The sequence below is a fragment of the Apus apus genome, chromosome 10 (genome assembly GCF_020740795.1).
Source record: "Apus apus isolate bApuApu2 chromosome 10, bApuApu2.pri.cur, whole genome shotgun sequence".
In the NCBI taxonomy this organism is placed as follows: Eukaryota; Metazoa; Chordata; class Aves; order Apodiformes; family Apodidae; genus Apus; species Apus apus.
The window spans coordinates 14,384,516-14,402,905 of record NC_067291.1 but is presented as its reverse complement, the minus strand read 5'-3'; the positions used below and the strand labels follow the sequence as shown (position 1 = coordinate 14,402,905).

General features: G+C 40.5%; 1 protein-coding gene across 1 annotated transcript in view; it reads left to right on the top strand.

Moving 5' to 3' along the window:
• AGBL1 (AGBL carboxypeptidase 1) overlaps positions 1–18,390 on the top strand; it is a 271,464-nt gene that overhangs the window by 170,854 nt on the left and 82,220 nt on the right. The window contains exon 22 of the mRNA XM_051628933.1: positions 14,646–14,806. Coding sequence (XP_051484893.1) covers positions 14,646–14,806 — 161 coding nt within the window. The remainder of the gene's footprint in view (positions 1–14,645; positions 14,807–18,390) is intronic.

Below are 18,390 nucleotides of genomic sequence, written 5' to 3'. Positions count from 1 at the left end.
ATAGAATTTGCTTTCCATTTGGAGGGAAAATCAGGAGTAGTCCATATGAGTAGGATAATTCCACATATAACTCATGTAACCTGCCTCTGCAAGCTTACTGTTTGCCTGTGAGTGAATATCTTGCCACTGCGAATGGACTTTGATAGACCTGGTAAGGGAACCTGAAGGGACTGAATTAAGATACTGTCTTTACTGGTTGCACACACACCTTAGTGGGTTTCAGATGCAGCAGAGAGGCTGTGGAACTGGACAGCACAAAAAGGGAGGAAATGTTCAACCATGGGTGGATCTGAATGTTTTCAGTAGCTGATTATTTGTATTTCGATTCCTTGGCTTAAGACTGACACCAGACTGAGGGGTTTTGGAGCTGATTTAGGGGAACTGCAGGCAGAAATTAATAAGTGATGGAGCTGGGCCAGCTGAGGGTGGGATCTGTTGCATTTTTACAGTCTGAAAGCAGAATGGCAAAGACTGCAGGGTGAAGGACGATGAGCAGAGCATGGGTAGTATCAGAGTCACAGAAAGCATAGCACAGGTTTGTGGTTATGCATTACAGCCTGCATAATCCATCGCTTGCTGACAAGTGTGCTATGTTCACACACAAAGAAGTGAAAAAGAAGAGGGTATATTTTTCCCAAATAATTTGCCAATCATTTTTGACTTTCATTAGGAGTCTGAAAGAATCTGAGTAATAATACTGCTCAGCTGGCTCGGTGTAAAAGGGCTTAATTTTTATGTTTACATTTAGTCATTTTTATTGTGTTGTTTCCTAGCTCATTGATCGTTACACTGAAGCAAATGCCTGGGAAATATAAAAACAATTCTGTGCTATCCCTTTGTTTTTAATGAGAGTGACAAGTATCGCTGGGTGTAATTAATTCACTTATAAAGGATCAAGATCTGCATTTTTGTGTTTTCTTGTTATAACACTAATTACTATAAATTACTAGCATGGTGTTAAATGCACAGCTTACGAGAGAAACAGATGTGGAACTCCGTGTGTTTCCATTTAGCTACCTGCCTGTACTTTCCTGAATCACACACATGGTGTTTGTTTGTACTGGTGGGGTGTTCATGTGCTTTGAATATCTATGAGTGCAAACTTGGAAGTGTGTTAGTGGAAGAGGCTACAACTGAATATGGGAATATGCATGTGAGTGTGGGAACTAGTTCAAGACATGCTTTCTCAGACCTTCAGGTGTGCAAATGCATGCTGGTGTTCTTATAAAGGTATTATGTTAAATGTGTACTTATGAATGACTGCTGTTTGTTATGGAACAAGTATGTCCTTGTGCATTTGTGATCGTGTGTGTACGCACAGATGTATGAGCATTTCTGATGAGGGCACATCACCTCAAGCAGGAGATAACATGAGGCACAAAAATCATAGTTAGCAGTCATTTTGTGCTACAGAGGAGGGGATCTTCTTGTGTGAGAGAAGAAACACAAATGAAATGAGTATAAAAGGGCATCTATGGCAATGACCATGCTTGCAGTTGATTGCTAGTCTGAGATTGTCTTGTTCTCTCACTGACCCTCCCAGGTGTGACCTCTCCTAGTAGCAGTTAATAAAGCCCTTTGGTTGGGTTTGTGTTGTTTTTTTTTTTCCAGAGAAATGTGAATAAGAGCTTGGCAGAAACTGGTATTCCTTGAAAGTCATGTCTAATGTTTTTTCTGCTGTCAGCCAGTTCCTTTCTTTAGTCTTTGAACATAAGACTTGCCAATGAAAGTCCAGAAATAGCTCCACTCACTAGAACTAATGTTTGCCAACAATAGCTAGGGAAGAGGAAAATAAATCTATTTTTGTAGCTGTATTCTAACATGAGGTAACCCTGTTTGCTTTAGCAAAAAGTAATTTGGCACCTAAAGTTAAAAGGTTTATTTGTTCTGGAAAGCTTTTTAACCAAATTCAAATATGACAGTTGAGAGGTGATATGTGTTAGTTAGTTATTTATGGACAGAAAGGTGTCAGACAAGTGAGAGTAATGTAATGCAGTGAAGTTCATCTTAATCTAGCTCTGGTTTAGGAAGTTGTAACCTCTATATTTAGGAGTGTGGGAGAAAGTAGAGTATGTGCCAGTGCAGCCTCCATCAACATCATGGCTCTTGTCTGTGATTTCTGTAACATCAGGACTGAATGTGAAGGACTGTAGGGCCGAAGAGAAAAGGGCAGGCAGGTTCAGCTCAGAGAGCAATAGGTTGAGGGACCAATTTCTCTTCTCCACACCAACTTTTGTACTAATCTTCATCTCGTATTGAGATGGACAATTGGGAGTCCCTGTTCTGAGAAAAGAATGAAGGCCAGTGATAGCAATGGGAGAAACTCTTTTCCAGCCAAGGCCCTGACCCACTGCTGCTGCGTAAGGTGAGCAGTCCAGGCCTGTGAAGGGTAGGCAGGCTCATTCAAGAGCCGAGGTCACTGAGTAAATCCATAGTGATGAAGCAGGTCCCAAGATCAGGGCAGGAACATAAGTCAGACTGTTTCTTTGGTTTTGGGGTGGAGTTTTTTGAAACTTAATCTATATTTCTTGTTAGTCTTGGATTAAAAAAAAAAAAAAAGGATGGCATAATTCCAGTTTAATAACTACAAGCAATTTTGCTCCTAGCAGGGAGGGGTGAAGTGTGAGTGGTGAAGAGAATTGTGGGCTCTCTCTCCCTAGCTCTGCCAATGCCCTTGATAAGGTGCCCTTGCCTAGATCACTCCTCCTCTGATTCAGTGTCCCGGCTTGCTGTACTGCTCTCCTATCTCCCAAAGGGTATCCTGCAATTAATTGAGGGATGTATCTAAATGGCTTTAGCATGCAAACCAGAAGTCACCAGGGACCAAGCTGTTACTAGGGCAGGAATAAAGGTCAGGCCCTTGCTGACATTGTTGTCTAGATTAATTAATATACTAATCTTTATAACTCCTCTTCAGCAAATATAATTTGCTTCGTCTCTAGTTTTGTTAATTTTTTTTAATTTTTTTTTTGTGACTTAGCTTCAAGAGAACTAATGGAAAGACCTAGGTGGAAAATACTGCTTCTCTCCATCTACCCTGCACTCGACCAGCCCTGTGCCTTGTTTTCCCCTGGCATCCTTTGCACTTTGTTGTTTGAGGGCTTTGCAGAAAAGTCCCCTGGATACCAAAAAGAACTTATCCCTTCATTAGAGATTTGAAGGGTGATATATCTGATTCCTTGAATTACTAGGAAAACACTGTGTGGAATTGGATGAAGGGGAGACTTACATTTGATACTGTTTTCCTGTGGCTTTTTATTATGGGAAAGTGTGAGGCCAATGCTAGAAAATGTTATGGAGTCTTTGTTCCCCCAATGAACCCCACTGAAGGGCTGAGCAGCCATCCATGACTGCAGGAAGGAGATGCCAGTAGTTTGGATTCTATGACTTATGTAGCCCTGGAGCTCAGTGTTTTGGGAAGGCTGCTTTTGAACAAAAAAATCTGTCCAGGATCTATGAGGGATCACTACTTGCATCAGAAGAAGATACAGGACAGAAGATACAGAAGAAGAAGAAGCAGGACTTGGAGATGAGAGGAAGGCAGAGTGAGTGAATGTGTGTGGTGAAGCTCAATGAACTGAACCATCCTTGGATGAGCAAGAGGGAATATTCCCTTCAGGTTGCAATCTGATGGGAAATCGAAGAAATGAAGAAAATCTCTCCTTGTCTCGTATTCAGCTCTTAGTTCTGTTTTGTTGTACTTGCCATTCCTTCATAATTACATCCATGTTTCAGTCAGGTATTGTTTTCTGCTTGAGTTGGGTACATTCCCTAAAGCTGTTCTGAGTGCACAATACTCTTGCTCTGTTTCCCAGGCCAATTTTAGACTGAATTTTGGCTGACTACACAAATGCAGAATGCTTCCTGTCCTATCTTTCATCATCATTTTCCTGTATCATTTGTTTTTCCTTTGACAGATTGTAAACACTGTCAGTGTAATATTCATCAGGGGTTGAGACGTATTACCATAATGGAGTGCATTGTGGATAATCCCATGCAAATTGTTGTGTGGAGAGTCATGCTAAATTATGTTATTGAAAAAAGCAAACAAACAACAACAACAACAAAAAAAAACCAAAACAACAAACAAAGGCAAAACAAAGAACAAAGACTTTTTTTTAACAGTTTGGTTTTTGGATTTCAGAGCAGCTGCCAGGGGCATGGATTTAAGCCATTTATGTGACATTCAACACCATGTGCAAATGATGCACCTTCTCACAGGACACTGCTAAAAGGGTGGAGTTGTGCATGCAGTGGGTTTTCTATGTATGTGTGTCTCATGTTTAGTTTTAAAACACTGCTGGCTTGTCAAGGGAAAAATCTGAGTGAATGCTGGAGTGGCACAAATGAGAAATGTCTCTTGCCACTCCATTGTACAAACATCTATAGGAAGCATCAGTTTTTTTGAGCTTAAAGTGCATCAGATGCCTCTTGAAAGTGGCAGACCTGACCATATGTAGTGTTGTTTTTATATTTTTCTCGTGTTCTCTGTTACCAAGGTCATTTGCTTGGAAATTGGCTGCTTTGTTCCTCAAAAGTCCATGTGCTTCCCTAAACTGAAGCAGTAATCCTCTTTTTGGACAAAACACTTGATTGTAGTAGAAATTATTGCAATGTCACAAATGCAGAATTATAATTTTCAGTGAAAATCATAACAGCATGTTGAGTAGGTTTCCTAAGAAAAAGGCAGCTTGTTCTTATGCAAATTTGCTCAGGTACTACAGCTGCAACATGAGAAATCCTGAAAGCCTGTAATCTGGAGTCAGAATCTTCTCTGCTGATAAAGGTTTGCCTGCTTTGCTGCAAACAGTCAGAAGGTTTTCAAAGACTTGGAGAATTGTTTATTTTTACAAGGCCTGCATGCTTCTTACCTGATGCTCTAGGAGGGGAAGCATTTATCAGCTGCTATGCATTTGCTTCTTGCTGGTCTCCATCTCTGAAAAGCCCCATGTGGAAATATCCACAGCAGAACAAGGGGAAACGTAAGATGCTTTTGTGTGAATCACATCAGATATCACACTTGCTAGAAAGAGCTGCCTCCCACTCACCCCAGCTCTGTCTCTCTGATCTTGTCTCTCTTTCTTCAGTCGGTTTCTTGGAGTCTTCAAAGACCTGATTTCTTTTTCTCTTTCTCTCCAAAACCACTTGTAAGTGGAGATGTTAAACTGAGCCTGTGCTGGTGGGATTATATAGGGGAAAAGCCTTATAGGTCATTTGCAAAAGTTTGCATCCAACTGCCACATCTGAATTATACTCCTTGGTAAATAATTCCAAATGTCTAAGATTATCTGCATGTGCTGCTAGACAGCTCCTTGTGGACAAGCAGCACAGGTTCATCTCTCTAATAAAGTAGAAGCTTCAATTCTGCTCTCCATTTTTTATTTCCTTTTAATAGTGATTTTTTCAGCCTAAATTAAGGTATAAGTCACTATCAGCCATCTTAATGGCTGTGAGTTTACTTTTTACCACTGGGTATGTGGGCTGGCAATAAAATGTGCCTTTGAATTCTGCAGCCCTGTGAACTCTGGTTAGCAATTGATGGCAGCTGTTTCACCTGAAAAAAAAAAACTTGCCTGATGTTTGATTTCTGACTGTGGAATCCACATTCCCAGGACTCATCTCAGGATGACCCTCCTAACCCAGCCTCCTAATGAAATTATATCCCTTGGGCTATCTGGTACAATCTCCCTCTGACCCAGCTTTCTCATGTATTCTTTAACTCTTTATATCGTATTATTGTTTTACATGTTCACTTATGAACCTGTGTTAAATTAGAGCAGACATCAAAGAGGGACCTGCAGTACTTTTGCCTGAATTGCCCTCAGTGTTATGAGCCATTCTCTAGGTGGCTAGTACAGAGTATTCAAAAGAAAGAAAGAAAAACGGAAATGGACAGATTTTCACTGTTACTGCCTATTTTTCTATAGAATGTGGCAAGCAGCAAGAAGGGTACCATGTCAGAATGATTATGCTGAAAACTCTAAGAATAAATAGCCAACAAGCTCCTTGCTTGTACTCCCATCCTTCAGTTTCAAGGGGAGGGGTCACCAGGCTGGGGTAAGAAGCCTTTTTCTATGCAGTGTCTCTTTCCTCTCTGATCTGAGCTGGGCAGAGATGTTTTTTGTGCTATCCCATGTGCCTTTGGCTTGGAAAATCAATGACTCCTTTGTCATTTCAGAAGTGCTAATTCAATAAATTCCAGAATCATAGTTGCTTCATGTCACTGATCTGAGGTTGTAGTGAATGATAGGTGAGGAGGATACTTTGATGGTATATGCTGAAGATGACAAAAGAGAATTTGTGATATAAAAAAAATAAATTAGCCTGTGGGGAGTCATTTATAATTTAGGAAAAAAGTCTCAGAGTTGTAGCAGCATAAGGTGATGGATATACAGTGCATGAAAGGTGAAAGTAAGGACAATTGAAATGGGAGAGGAAGGTGCAGAGCTGTAGATGGCTCTGTGTCCTTACCTCTCACCTGTTGATCTCTGTGTGAAGACCTATTTAAAGTTTTTAAGGAGACCAACACACAGGGGGGTCTCATGATAATCGCTTCTGAACATATGCACATAATTATTCACCTGCTGAAGCTGGCATGTGATGTGGTCTGGGCAGGAGAACCACCACCAGGTGGAAGCTCTGTTCTCAGGCCATTGGCAGAAGGTCTCAAAGGAAGTGACTGCTTTTGTGGAGTGCAGACTTAGATCTGGAAAAAACAAGTATGCTTCAAGGCATGATCAAAAGGCTCTGGAAGAAAATATGGGACCCTCATGACTGGAAAAATAAGAGATGGTGTAGCCTGAGATTTGGATGTATTCTGGAGCTATTTGTGCTGCTCTGGAGCCACAAGTACATTGGCAGTGCTGGTAGGCAGCCAGGATGGGAACAGAGTGGAATGCTGTGGGACCATGCTGGCTGGTTTATACATTATGACAATGCTTGCATATTGTCTGCTGTGTTATTTTATATTTGGCTAATGTAACTCACACTGTCAGATTAAGCCCAGGTTTTGTTTCTGTAAGAGTTGTAAGAGATGAAGGAACAGAGGATCTGAACTATTGAAAAGAAATAATTAAAAATGGCCAACTGATAGGAGGTGTCTAAAACATGTTTAACAAGGTGCCAATTATGACTCCTCATGTTTAAAAACTTACTCCACGGGATGAGAGAGCCACCCATAACAGAACCACAAGCACTGGAGTAACACAGAAATGTGGAAACGTGACTGTGAGTGTTAATAGTGCCTTGATAATAAGCCTGGATTTTTTTAAAAGAGATATGGGGATTAGAAGATGAAGGAGAGATGGTATATAAAGTTTTGCCCATGACTTCCCATGCAGATTAGATTGCTGGGCTTCCTAGATGAGTCAGAACTGATAAAAAGAGAACTTCCTGCAATAAAAGGCATCAGGAAGTTTTAGGAGTTAAGGGGTGAGACCCAAAAGGACTGTTTGTGTAGTTAAAACCTAGTAAAACAACTGGAAAAATAGGTAGGATACAGAAGGCATCCATGGGATGGAAAGAAATTGATAGTAATTTGACTCCATCTACCACTCTGAATTGGAGCTGGTCAATATTTATAGTTTTAATGACTGGAAATAAAGAAGAACAGTAAGCTGGTAAGATTTACTGTTTGCAGCTAATAAAAATTATAAAGTAGGAAGGAGGGCTGAAAGATTGTGGGTGCTAAGTATGGAAGATGAAACATAGGCATGGGTAGGGCAAGGCATGTTGGAAGAAATAAATAGTTTAAAGCATTCAGATACATGGTTGGACTCTGAATTAGCTCTAAGCATTCAGGAAAACATAAGTAGCTATTGTAAAGACAGCTTGATAAAGATGTCTGTGCTGTGTGCAGTAGCAACAATAAAGAAAAAAGTGAATAAAATGTCTGCATGTGTGAAGAAAGAGGTAGACTTGGAGGATGTTATAATATTCCTAGGGATGTGAAAGGTAACGCCTCCTGTGGAGTACTGTGTTTGTTATGAGTCATTTCTTTTGTAAGAGACAAAGCAGTGAAGAAGAGGGGCTGGAGAGACCACAGGAACGTGTTTAGTGGCCTGGAAGGCAGCTTCAGTATGAGGAAAGCATTAGGGATACTGGAGATATTGAGTTATAATGGGAAGGAATAAAGCATTACAGTGCAGAGAGCACAGCAGTGTGCAGAAGTAACGCTGAGCACTGTGCTGGGGAGAGGCTTTGCAGGGGTGTGGATGTTTGCTGGCAGTGCAGCAGGAAGCAGGTTTGCCACCCCATTGGATTCTCCCCTACATGACATTGCTGCCAGGCTGAGACACAGTTTCACTGTTCTGCTGGTCTCCATAATGCACTGGTGTGGGAGCAGAGGGATGGAGATCCTGTGTGGCAGAGCATTATCAGGCTGGAGCAATGGGGGTGACATCTAGGTCAAACTGTGTTGGCTTCTCACTGAATCTACTCTAGTGCCTTGGACCCAGCGTTGGTGCAACACTGAGAGGTATCATGATCCTGGGGTCTCATTTTGGATAGGGAAGAAAAGCACACTAACCTCACTGGGTAATTTTGACCAATATTATTAATAATAATAATAAAATTAATATTATGTTGTATTATATATATATATAGTATGATGTATTATAGTATATTATTATATTATTATATTATTATTATATAATATCTTTTATTAAGAGACTACTTCAGTTGGAAGGGGCCTACAATGCTCATCTAGTCCAACTTTCAATATTTTGAAAACATGCTACATTTTCATCACCTCAGTGATGGGAAGAACAACATATATTTTATAGAGATGAGAGGGAAAGGCTGTAAGGTTTCCTCCATTTCAGTTTACAGCACAGTGAGTTTTAAGATACAAACTAGTTTGGCAGTTCACACTTTTGTTACTTTAAATGCTTGAAAGCCACACAGATAAATAACAAGGTGGTGTGTAATATATTACAAGGATATGAGGCCATTTCATGGAATTAAGATGCAACAATTGATTCTTTATGTAACACATAATTAACCTGGAGATCCCTGTAGTGGATAACATTATGAAGACAAATACCTTATTAAGATTTTTTAAAACAGGTTAGACACTTTATGAATGGCATCTACATTTACATTACCCAGAATAAAATTATAAGTATCATAAATCCTTTTGTTCCAAGGCATATAGTGATCACCAGTCAGGATTAGAAAATTATGTTACTGCCATGGTGAAATATGACCAAGCTGGATAAATTCACAATTGAAAATAAGGCTTGGGTGGGCCAAGAGTCTTGTCCCTTTTCTGTACACTGAAGTTATTTATACAAGAAAACTTTCAAGTGGAAGTAGAGAGGGAGGAAAAGTGATCCAGGGATTAAACTGCTAATTTAGGACTTGCAATATTTCAGCTTCTTGCATTCCCAGGCTGCTTTTAAGAGCTAATTCATTTGACACAGATTCTCAGACATACTTGGAGGCCCACCTCACACTTAATTTTCAGATACCTCAGGCTATAGTCTGTCTGTGACTTATTCCGGGTTCCACAATGTTCAGATAGTAGGAAAAAGCATGCATATGAGAGAGTGTCATGGACAGACTACTGATGAATTTTCAAAGCACTGTCAGATGGGGTGATACCAGTTAACCTGTTGCAAATACTGGGAGCACAGAGAAGAAAGGTGCTTTCTTAAATAAAGTACTTGATTCTCATGGATGTAAGGTAGCTTTCTTTCCTCACACTGCCCCAGAATCCCTACATGACTTTGAACCATTCTCTGCTTCTCTTCCTTTCCTACCTACTAGGAAGCTTAAGTTTTCATTTAGGAATTACTTGTTTGGTTTTTGTGGTTTGCCTTTTTTAATTAAAAACAAACAAACCCCCTAACCAACAACAACAACAAAAAGCAAAACAAAAAATAACCCAACAAAAACAAATCTGCCCCATTTTTTTGTTAGCTCTACTATCAGAAGCTTGTCCTCTGGACTGTCACTTCCAAGCATGGTGTAGGCAGGCTTCTCTTCCCTAGAATGGTCCACAGTCTTATTAGGCTTATTCCCTACTGTCCTACTTGTCTAAATAGCCAGTTCCCCAGCATGGTTCTGCATATTTTCATTCCCTGGGGTTGAAAGGACAGGATCTTTCAGGGCTGGCCCAAGCTAAAATGAAGGCTGCAGACACCAGGCCCCAAAGGTTTAATTCAGCTCCCTGTTTTATCCTCTAGAGCCTCCAAATGGTTTCTGTTAGTATCCTGAGGGAGCGCTCGTTGCTGGAACTAGTGAGAAACCAGACTGTCAATGTATTTATACCCAGCCTTATGGCATAACCGTTGTGCATGTGTAAAGCTATTAAGATACAGAGAATATTCTGAAAGTGTGTATGTATATGTATTGACTGGAAGTGAGTTTGGAGGGAAAAGCTGTTGCCCCAAGGACTGAACAGCAACAAAACTGGGAGAGGCCAGTGAAATGGCCGTGCTGCATGCCAAAAATCCCCTTTCTCTGAGCACAGGAAACAAATGATGCCTCAGAAATCTTTTGTCTACTTCTGTTTAAGAGCATCTTCTAACTTTAATTTTACTATAGCTCCAGTTACCCCTGTGAAGAAGTTTCTATTTTTACTTCTAGAGTCCTTCTACCTTCTTCAACAATATCTGCATTATGAAACTGTTGCTGCCTTTGGCTGCAGGAATGTTTCAAGCATATGAGTAATGAATATGAAGTTTTTCCATTTCAAGTTGAGAGAGCTTGGAAACATTTGATTGTGGATATTTATTTGATACATTACTGCTGAGTATGAATGAACTGTTTTTTCAGTATGATTTGATCAATTTTGTTTAGGATAATTTGTATTGACAGTGTCCTGACCAAATGATAAGTCAATGAATAGCTTTTTTTCCTGCTCCTCAGTTTCCTATTACTGTGACAATGTCAATTAAGAGGTGCAGGTGAGCAACCTACTGCCTGTGCTGTTATGCTAACAGTCTTGGCAGAGAAGGCAAGAAATTAATTGGTCTAACTAGACTAAGAGTTAATGGCCTGTGTCTGTTTCATTCATCTGATTGGCAGTGTCTCCTACCTCTGAAATTTGTTTCTTCCCATGAAAAATAAATACATCAAAGCTTGGACACTTTTTTGGTGTCACTTCCTCCCATGCTTTCTGTTGCAGTAAGAAAACGTGAAAAGGGATTAGGAAAAGTTGTTCAGCTCCATTATTCTCTATAATAGCCAGGAGACATTTAACCTGTTATCCCTTAACATGATGCCTGCAAAACTGTGCATGACAGGGCCCACGGGGCCAATAGATGTATTTGTATTGCACAGTGGAGCGTGGTGCATCAAGCTGCTGCTGCTCCACACTGATACCTTCACATAAGAGAAAGCAGAAGCTATGTGATGTGAGCTCACCCTCAGAGTAGGATAGCTTTGTTAGCATGTTTCTGAGACTGGACAAATTAGGACTGATGAGCTTATCTACAGCTTTCTGGTGCAGAGATCCTGTTTCCTGCTTCAGAATCCACTTAGCATGTGCTGACTTGGAAGACACTGAACCATGTTCCACTGCTTGTATAGCAGTGTCAAAAGGAGGATAGAGCCATAAAGCATTATTCTAGAGAGAAAGAGAAATTCACTGAGAATCCAGACCAGTAGGACACTGCAGGGGAGGTGTGTCAGGCAGAGCATCTTCCTCCTGTGCAGCTGTGGCAAAAGGACTGTATACTGTCACTATATGTAGAGGCAACACAGCTTTACTGCAATGGAGATCTACTTCCTATGAGCATATTAACCAAACCAGGGTGCACCACTTCTACTGTTCTTTTCTTCTTTCTTGCATTTCCTGTAGAATATTTTCACAACTCTTGAGTTGTAAGTGCAATCTTACAATTATTACAACTGTGTGTGCTGCACAGCTACAAGGAAAATGCGTGGAGACCAGGCTTCCCTTTCAGCAATGCAAAAGGGACTGATTATTAACCACTACATCAGCTCCTGACATTGCTGACAGATGACATCAGTGCCATTACTTTGAGATGTCAGTTCTGTCAACAGCTTCAGTTTAATGGCAGTCGTGCTATGCACCTTTAGCTCCACCCTCTGCTGAGAACTGAGGAGAGGGAGAGAATTGTCTGAGTTAAAAAATAAGTCTCTCAGTGTTTGATGTGAATAAAGTATGTTAACAAGTAATCCTATAGCTGAGGTTTCCAGCTGTTACTCCTGAGCTGTCTGGTATCAAAGCAATATGGGTCCATTGTACAGCAGCTAACTTCAGTGCATGAGCAATTACTGTCTGAGGCTTCTCAGGTATATTGTAGTTTTATTATTATTATTTCTCTGTTCATAGTTTCTTAAGGCTGCTTCATATCCTGAATAAAGCTCCAGGGTATCATAAAGCCACAGGCTGAGTTTTAGCACAGTCACTATTCATACCTTCTGGATTGATAACTATTTAGTATGTTGCCTTGATCTTGGAAGCAAGACCCTGAGATGCACCCTAGGGAAAGCTGTGAGATGTTCCTCGTATTTTTTGCCCCTGAGATAATAACTCTTTTGCTGTGGGAATGACACATTTTTGCTCAGAAATGTCACTGCTTCTGTCTGCTGATTGTAACTCTGCCACACTAAAATATCTTAAATCTTTTCAAGTAAAATAATAAAACATTTAGGAATCTATGCAGAGCTGCTAAGCACTCATTGTTTTCTGTTAATGACCCTTGGTTCCCATAACCCTCTTCCTCTGTTTTCTTACTAGTATTAATTATTACTACAGTTCATTATACCTGGATCTTGCTTGGTAAAGCTTGCAGTGGAGGTGAATAGGACAGAGAGGATAAATGATGTCAGAGATTTGCACAGAGTGATAAAAATACTTAAGGGACTGTTCTGGGAGGGTAAGTCAGTTCTCCAGAGACCCTAGACCCTGCCTAGCAATGAGTCTTTTTTCTCAGGTTGTTCATATATTTTTCTGGGCAGGTCCCATGCTCATCTAGTTGTCTGACCATTCAGTATATGTTTGAGCTGTGTAGTATTTCATGTTGTTCATGTTCATCATCATAAATACACATTCATGCTTTGCTCACAGGGTCTCAGAATGGAAGCAGAATCACAATCTTTACTATAAGAAAATGTATTTTTTTTAGCAGATAGGACATTTGTGATGCCGGATGATATTTGCATGTGCTGGATCAGCTAGACATGAAGTGGTGATTTCACCCTGTCCAAGTAGTTTGTGTCCTCTAACAAAAATACACAAAAAAAAACTTGCCAAGAGAGCTGCAGAACTTTATGTAAGAAATCTCTTCTTTCTTCCATCCTCCTGCATGTTTTTGGCTCCTAAATATTCTCTTTGAGTCCTACAGCTGCTCAGACCCAAGGATCCCAAAGCACTTCACAAATGCAACAACTTTACGCAGAAAAAAACCCACACACAAGATGAGATCAGAGCTTAGCCACCTGTCATGGATTAGTGAAATATGTACAGGCTTTGCAAGATACCCACTAACAAACATCAAATAGAGAGCTGAGTACAGGCCACACTGACATGGGGCTCACACCACATATAAGGCCAGTGCCAGGACTGTGAATGTGGACTCCTGAGAGTTGCTAAGGAAACAGTCTTGGAGATGGAGCTGGAGCTCTTGTCAGAAGATTGGCTGAGGAGATGTTCTGTGTGGCAAAAGTACATAGGGCTGAAATTGGCCTGTGCAGCAATTCTTCAAGAAGTGATTCAACCCCTGATGTGACAGCAATAAGGAGTACCTGTGATGTGGTCACTAAATGGCAAAATGAGGGTGTTTGCAGCTTCTGAGTTTCTTTTTAGAGTATCTGAGCTTTGTTTTTCTCCAGCCCTCTCACTGCTTGCACAAAACTGCCATTGATTACACTGACTTACTCCTTTGCAGGCTCTTGGTGTGTTCCTTATTTGCTAGATCTTTATTTTTTTAATTAGTGAAAAAGCAAACACAGATTATTCGTAATCAGGGTTCCTACAAACAAGGACCCACAGCTTGGAGGAGTCCTCCCTTGGAAGATGATGTTGGTAATCCAAACCTTGTTTGTGCTTCTCTGTCTCTCCTTGTCTCTGCTAGAGAGACACCAGCTTTTAATAGACTGAGAAATTCCTTAGGGTTGTTTGTTGTTTTGCAATTACTTTACAATTGATTCTCTTAAAAAACAATTCATAACTTGTTAAAGATCTCTTCCCCGCTCTCTCCCCTGCCTATTTCCATTTCCATCTTTGCCACTGTCCAGTATTTACAACCATAGGACCTAGTTGGTTTTTTTTTTCCATTGCTTAGGTAGATGACTCGTCTATGGAGAGAAAGAAAAAAAATGAGTCCTAACAATTTCTAAAAGTAGATTTACAATCAGATCCTCCTGGAATCTGAGTCCAATTGTTACAGTAACTTATCCTGCAAAGGTGGTTGAGACAGTTAAACTGCTTGCCTCTGTTTCCCCATTTGTCAAATAGAGGCTACTTTAGAACAACTTCTGTAGACCAGATTTTGTCAGTTAATTTACAAATTATTCTGTAGGGGAAACTCCCATATGTAGCAAACATGAAAAAAACCCTTATTCAGAACTGAAGGAAGAATGTTAAGAGTTGTCCTGCAAAACAAGCTTGACTCTTCCCATGCACCTTTGAAATTCACTCGGCATTGAGACTTTCTGCTTCTCTCCATCAGGGTCTGCAGCTGGGAACTCAAGAGCTGGAGGAGATGGGAAGCAAGTTTTGCCTTGGTTTGCTTATTCTGCACCTCAAATCCTTGCCCTGCAGCAAGAAGGTGATGGCTCAGGCAGCACTTCTGCTAGATCTGGAGGAGGAGATAACAGACCGGGCACAAAGGTCAGTAATAGTATTCAGAGGATTCTCCTGTGGTAATCAAGTTGGTGGGGATATATTTTGGGTTTAAATCTGCAGAAATGTACTCTCCTTATGGCTGAGATTTGCATCTTGGGAACTGGAGTATATAGAGAGTAATCAGACATAAAACAGTGGTTGCCTGCCCTGCAGCTGTTTGTGTGGATAAAAATGGTGAAATGACAGAACCTGGATTCTATTTTTCAGTGATTTTCTATCTTCTCTCGAAACTGTTTATTGAAGCACAGCAATTGTGCTGCCCGAGAAAAAATGAATCAGCAGGAAACACTTGTCTGCTTATTGGAGTGTCAGGTGGTGTTCTGTCCACCTCAGATCGTCCATGGAGAAGATCTCTTACAAGGAAGACATTTTCTAAGAGCTTCAGGGCAGGGAACAAAATATTGCAGATAAGGGAAGAACTTTGATGGCATGATTTAGAAACTGTGGGGCTGTTTATATAGGGATTCTTCCAGGTGTTCTTTTCCTCACTGTGAGTTGAGTCCTGCAGACATGTAGAGCATAGGCTTGTGACGTTTTGGTGCACAGAATGAAGTAATGACCCTGCTGATTATTAAAGAGGTATTTTTCCAAATTGCAAAATTAATTTCTTTACTTCCTCCATTCAGTGTGATGTATTTAAGGAAGGTTGTCCCATTATAAATACGTGGGGAATCTGGTCTGGGTAGGTGTCAGAGTATGGGATTCTTCAGCTTCAATTTGGGAGGAAGCAGAAATATATATATTATTTCTAGACCACTGTCACTTGTTGTGCTACGTGCAAGCACATATGCTTGTAATAATGTTTTTCCAAGAGAAAAGGAGAAAGAAAACTTAGTAATGTGATATGATTTGAAGCTCCCCAATGGGATTGTCATCAAAGAGCCCGCTAAGCTTCATCAATGAAAAGCAAGCTTTTCAGTTGCAGAAATGCCACCATTATTTATAGTAGGCTTCCAGTCTTCCCCCTGTAGGAATACTTAACCAACATTACCACCACCTGTTCCTCATGCTGAAAACCATTCTTACAAGCTTGTTCTCTGTTTTTAATGTTTATGAGGGACAATGAAAAAAGAGAGCTAGAACGTAGAGACATTCCTTTGGATTAGCTGAGCTTGTACATGTGAACGTATAAATGAAGCAATTAACGCATATGCTAAACACCATCCATGTTGTGGACAGCCATCCCACAAATCATTGCTATATCTTTAGAGAGAACTATTGAAGCCTGGCTAGGTGGATGGATTTGAGATATAAATCAAACTCTCACTTTAGAACTAGAGCTAGAAGAGCCTTAGCTTGAAAATAACTTCTCTTATGGGAAGACAAACATTGAAACCTGCCTAGCCTTGGACACTGAAAAAAAAAAATCTATCTGGTCACACTAGCTCAGTGAGTATTTTCCCTGATCTTTATAGGCTTATGTTACTGTTTTCTTAGTTGATTTTATATTAGTGGGGTTTAATTCAATTTTTCCAATGTTGTATGGTAGTTGATCACTACCCAAATAATAGTAAGAAGCTCTCTCTAATTACAAATATTTTTAAAGAAGTTCCCTACTTTGTAAAACTCCCATATTGTTCCACATGAGTCCATGGTAGCTGAAAGCAAAGCCCTCTGTCTTTCAAGTTTGTCTGCCGTTAAGGAGTACCTCCATGTCATCCAGGGATGTAATGTCATTGCTAAAAGTATAATTGTAGGTTTGTGGAATTTTGGTAGCTTAGGTGCAATTTGTTACCATTTGCAGACCAGGTAAACAGCTGACTTGCTTAATCCCACCTAGGTATGTCATATTGCAGAAGCTTATTGCAGAAAGTTGGGGGAAGGGAGAAACAGGTAACAAAAGCTTTGCTGGCATATTCTTTTTTAAAAATAAATAATTCATGGAAAATGATTGTGCAGTATATTGATTCAGAAAATTAATACTTTGCTCCTAAAGTTCTGCGAGTGTAGCCAACAGAATTGCTTTATTATATTTTAGTGGGCAAAGGAGCCCTACTGGAGCCAATGGAAGAGTGCAGAATACAGAGAGCACACTGTTGTGGGCAGGAGGTCAGCTATTTCTGTACCTCTCACTCAACTCACAGAATTAAAAAAACCCCACATTTCTCTGGAGGAAGCTGAGGGGGGTTCCACACAGTCTAATCTTACTCTGTAAAATTTGAGTCTAACCTCATTTCAGATGTCTGGACTGTCCTGGTCCTGGGAAATTATATGCACAATAGGAATTTGAGTGGGAAGTGATGACTCTGAAGCTAATGTTTTCTGGCAAAGGAAAATGTGTCCCAAAGACTGTCCTGCTGCCATGTCTAGAAGAAGTTACAAATGTACATGATTCTTATCAGAGTAGTATTCACCAACATCAAAAGCAGTCAATTTTGTTCAGCCTAGATGAAAACACAAGTTGTGGGTTTTTTTAAGGTTTTTTTAAGGTTTTGTTTTGTGGAAAACAAGCTGAAATTAAGCTGTGAGCAGTGTGATGGATTGCACAGTGCTGAAGTTAAATATGTCTATCACAATTTAATGTATTTCCTAACTATGTGTTTCTGAGTGCCCATCTCTGTAGTACTCCGGGTGACAGGTCAAGCCATGGAACAAAAAGTTAATCCAGCACTGAATATAGCTGGCTCCCAGATGAAATGTCTCATTGCAAAAGTACACAGTTCAAAAGCTGTGGAGCCAGAGGTCTCTTCTGTTGTGAAATCCCTGCAGTTCATGTCCTGCATTCATCTCTCTCTGCCCTGGTGTCTGATGTACGTGACATTGACTTGGCATCTCAGCATCTTCCTCCAACAGCAAACATTGTTACCTGTCAAGGTTTATAACTATATGTCTTTTAGTTTTCCTCTTCACACTGTCTTTGCCCTGGGTATTTTTCAGCCTTACTCTTTCACCACTGCTGTGAAAGGGATGAAGGAGCAGCCAGGACTCTGCCTGCTCCCCTGGAATAAACTATTTGCTGTGCACTTTAGATAGCTCTGTCAGAATCAGTGGTTAGCAAATTGAAACAAGGTAATGGCTGTCAGGGAAGTGACTCATCTAATGAAGGCATCCTGAGTGAGTGGGAGATTTCTCAGATCAGATCAGGTCCATTTTGTTCATTGTACTGTCTCAAATGGATCACAGAAAGGTGGAAGAAACCTTTAGCAGACCTAACTAAATACAGCTTGGTACACAGGCAGGAATTTCTTCCCGTCCTCAGCCTACAGTCAATCTTTCCTCCAAAGTGTAAACTGTAAATAGAGTCATTTGCAAGCACAAGTTGGGGTAACTGTTGGGATAAGTTCCCAGCAGAGGCAGTGTAACAAAGCAACTGCACCTGAGAATAGAAAGCAATGTGTCAGGTGCTCATTTAGGCACTTTATTCTGCCCCTTCCCAAACATGGCCTCAGAAGCATGCTATTGCCATGTCCCAGGAAGAATCCCTAATTTTGTGTTTCCAGCCTCCCACTGTGCTGTGCAGTTAGTTCTGGCATTCAGGAGCTCTCTGCTGGGAAAATGAAATGCCAGCTTGTAGTTTGGACATCATGATATTTTATATAAAAGTAATTAGGTTTTAAGTCAACACTGTC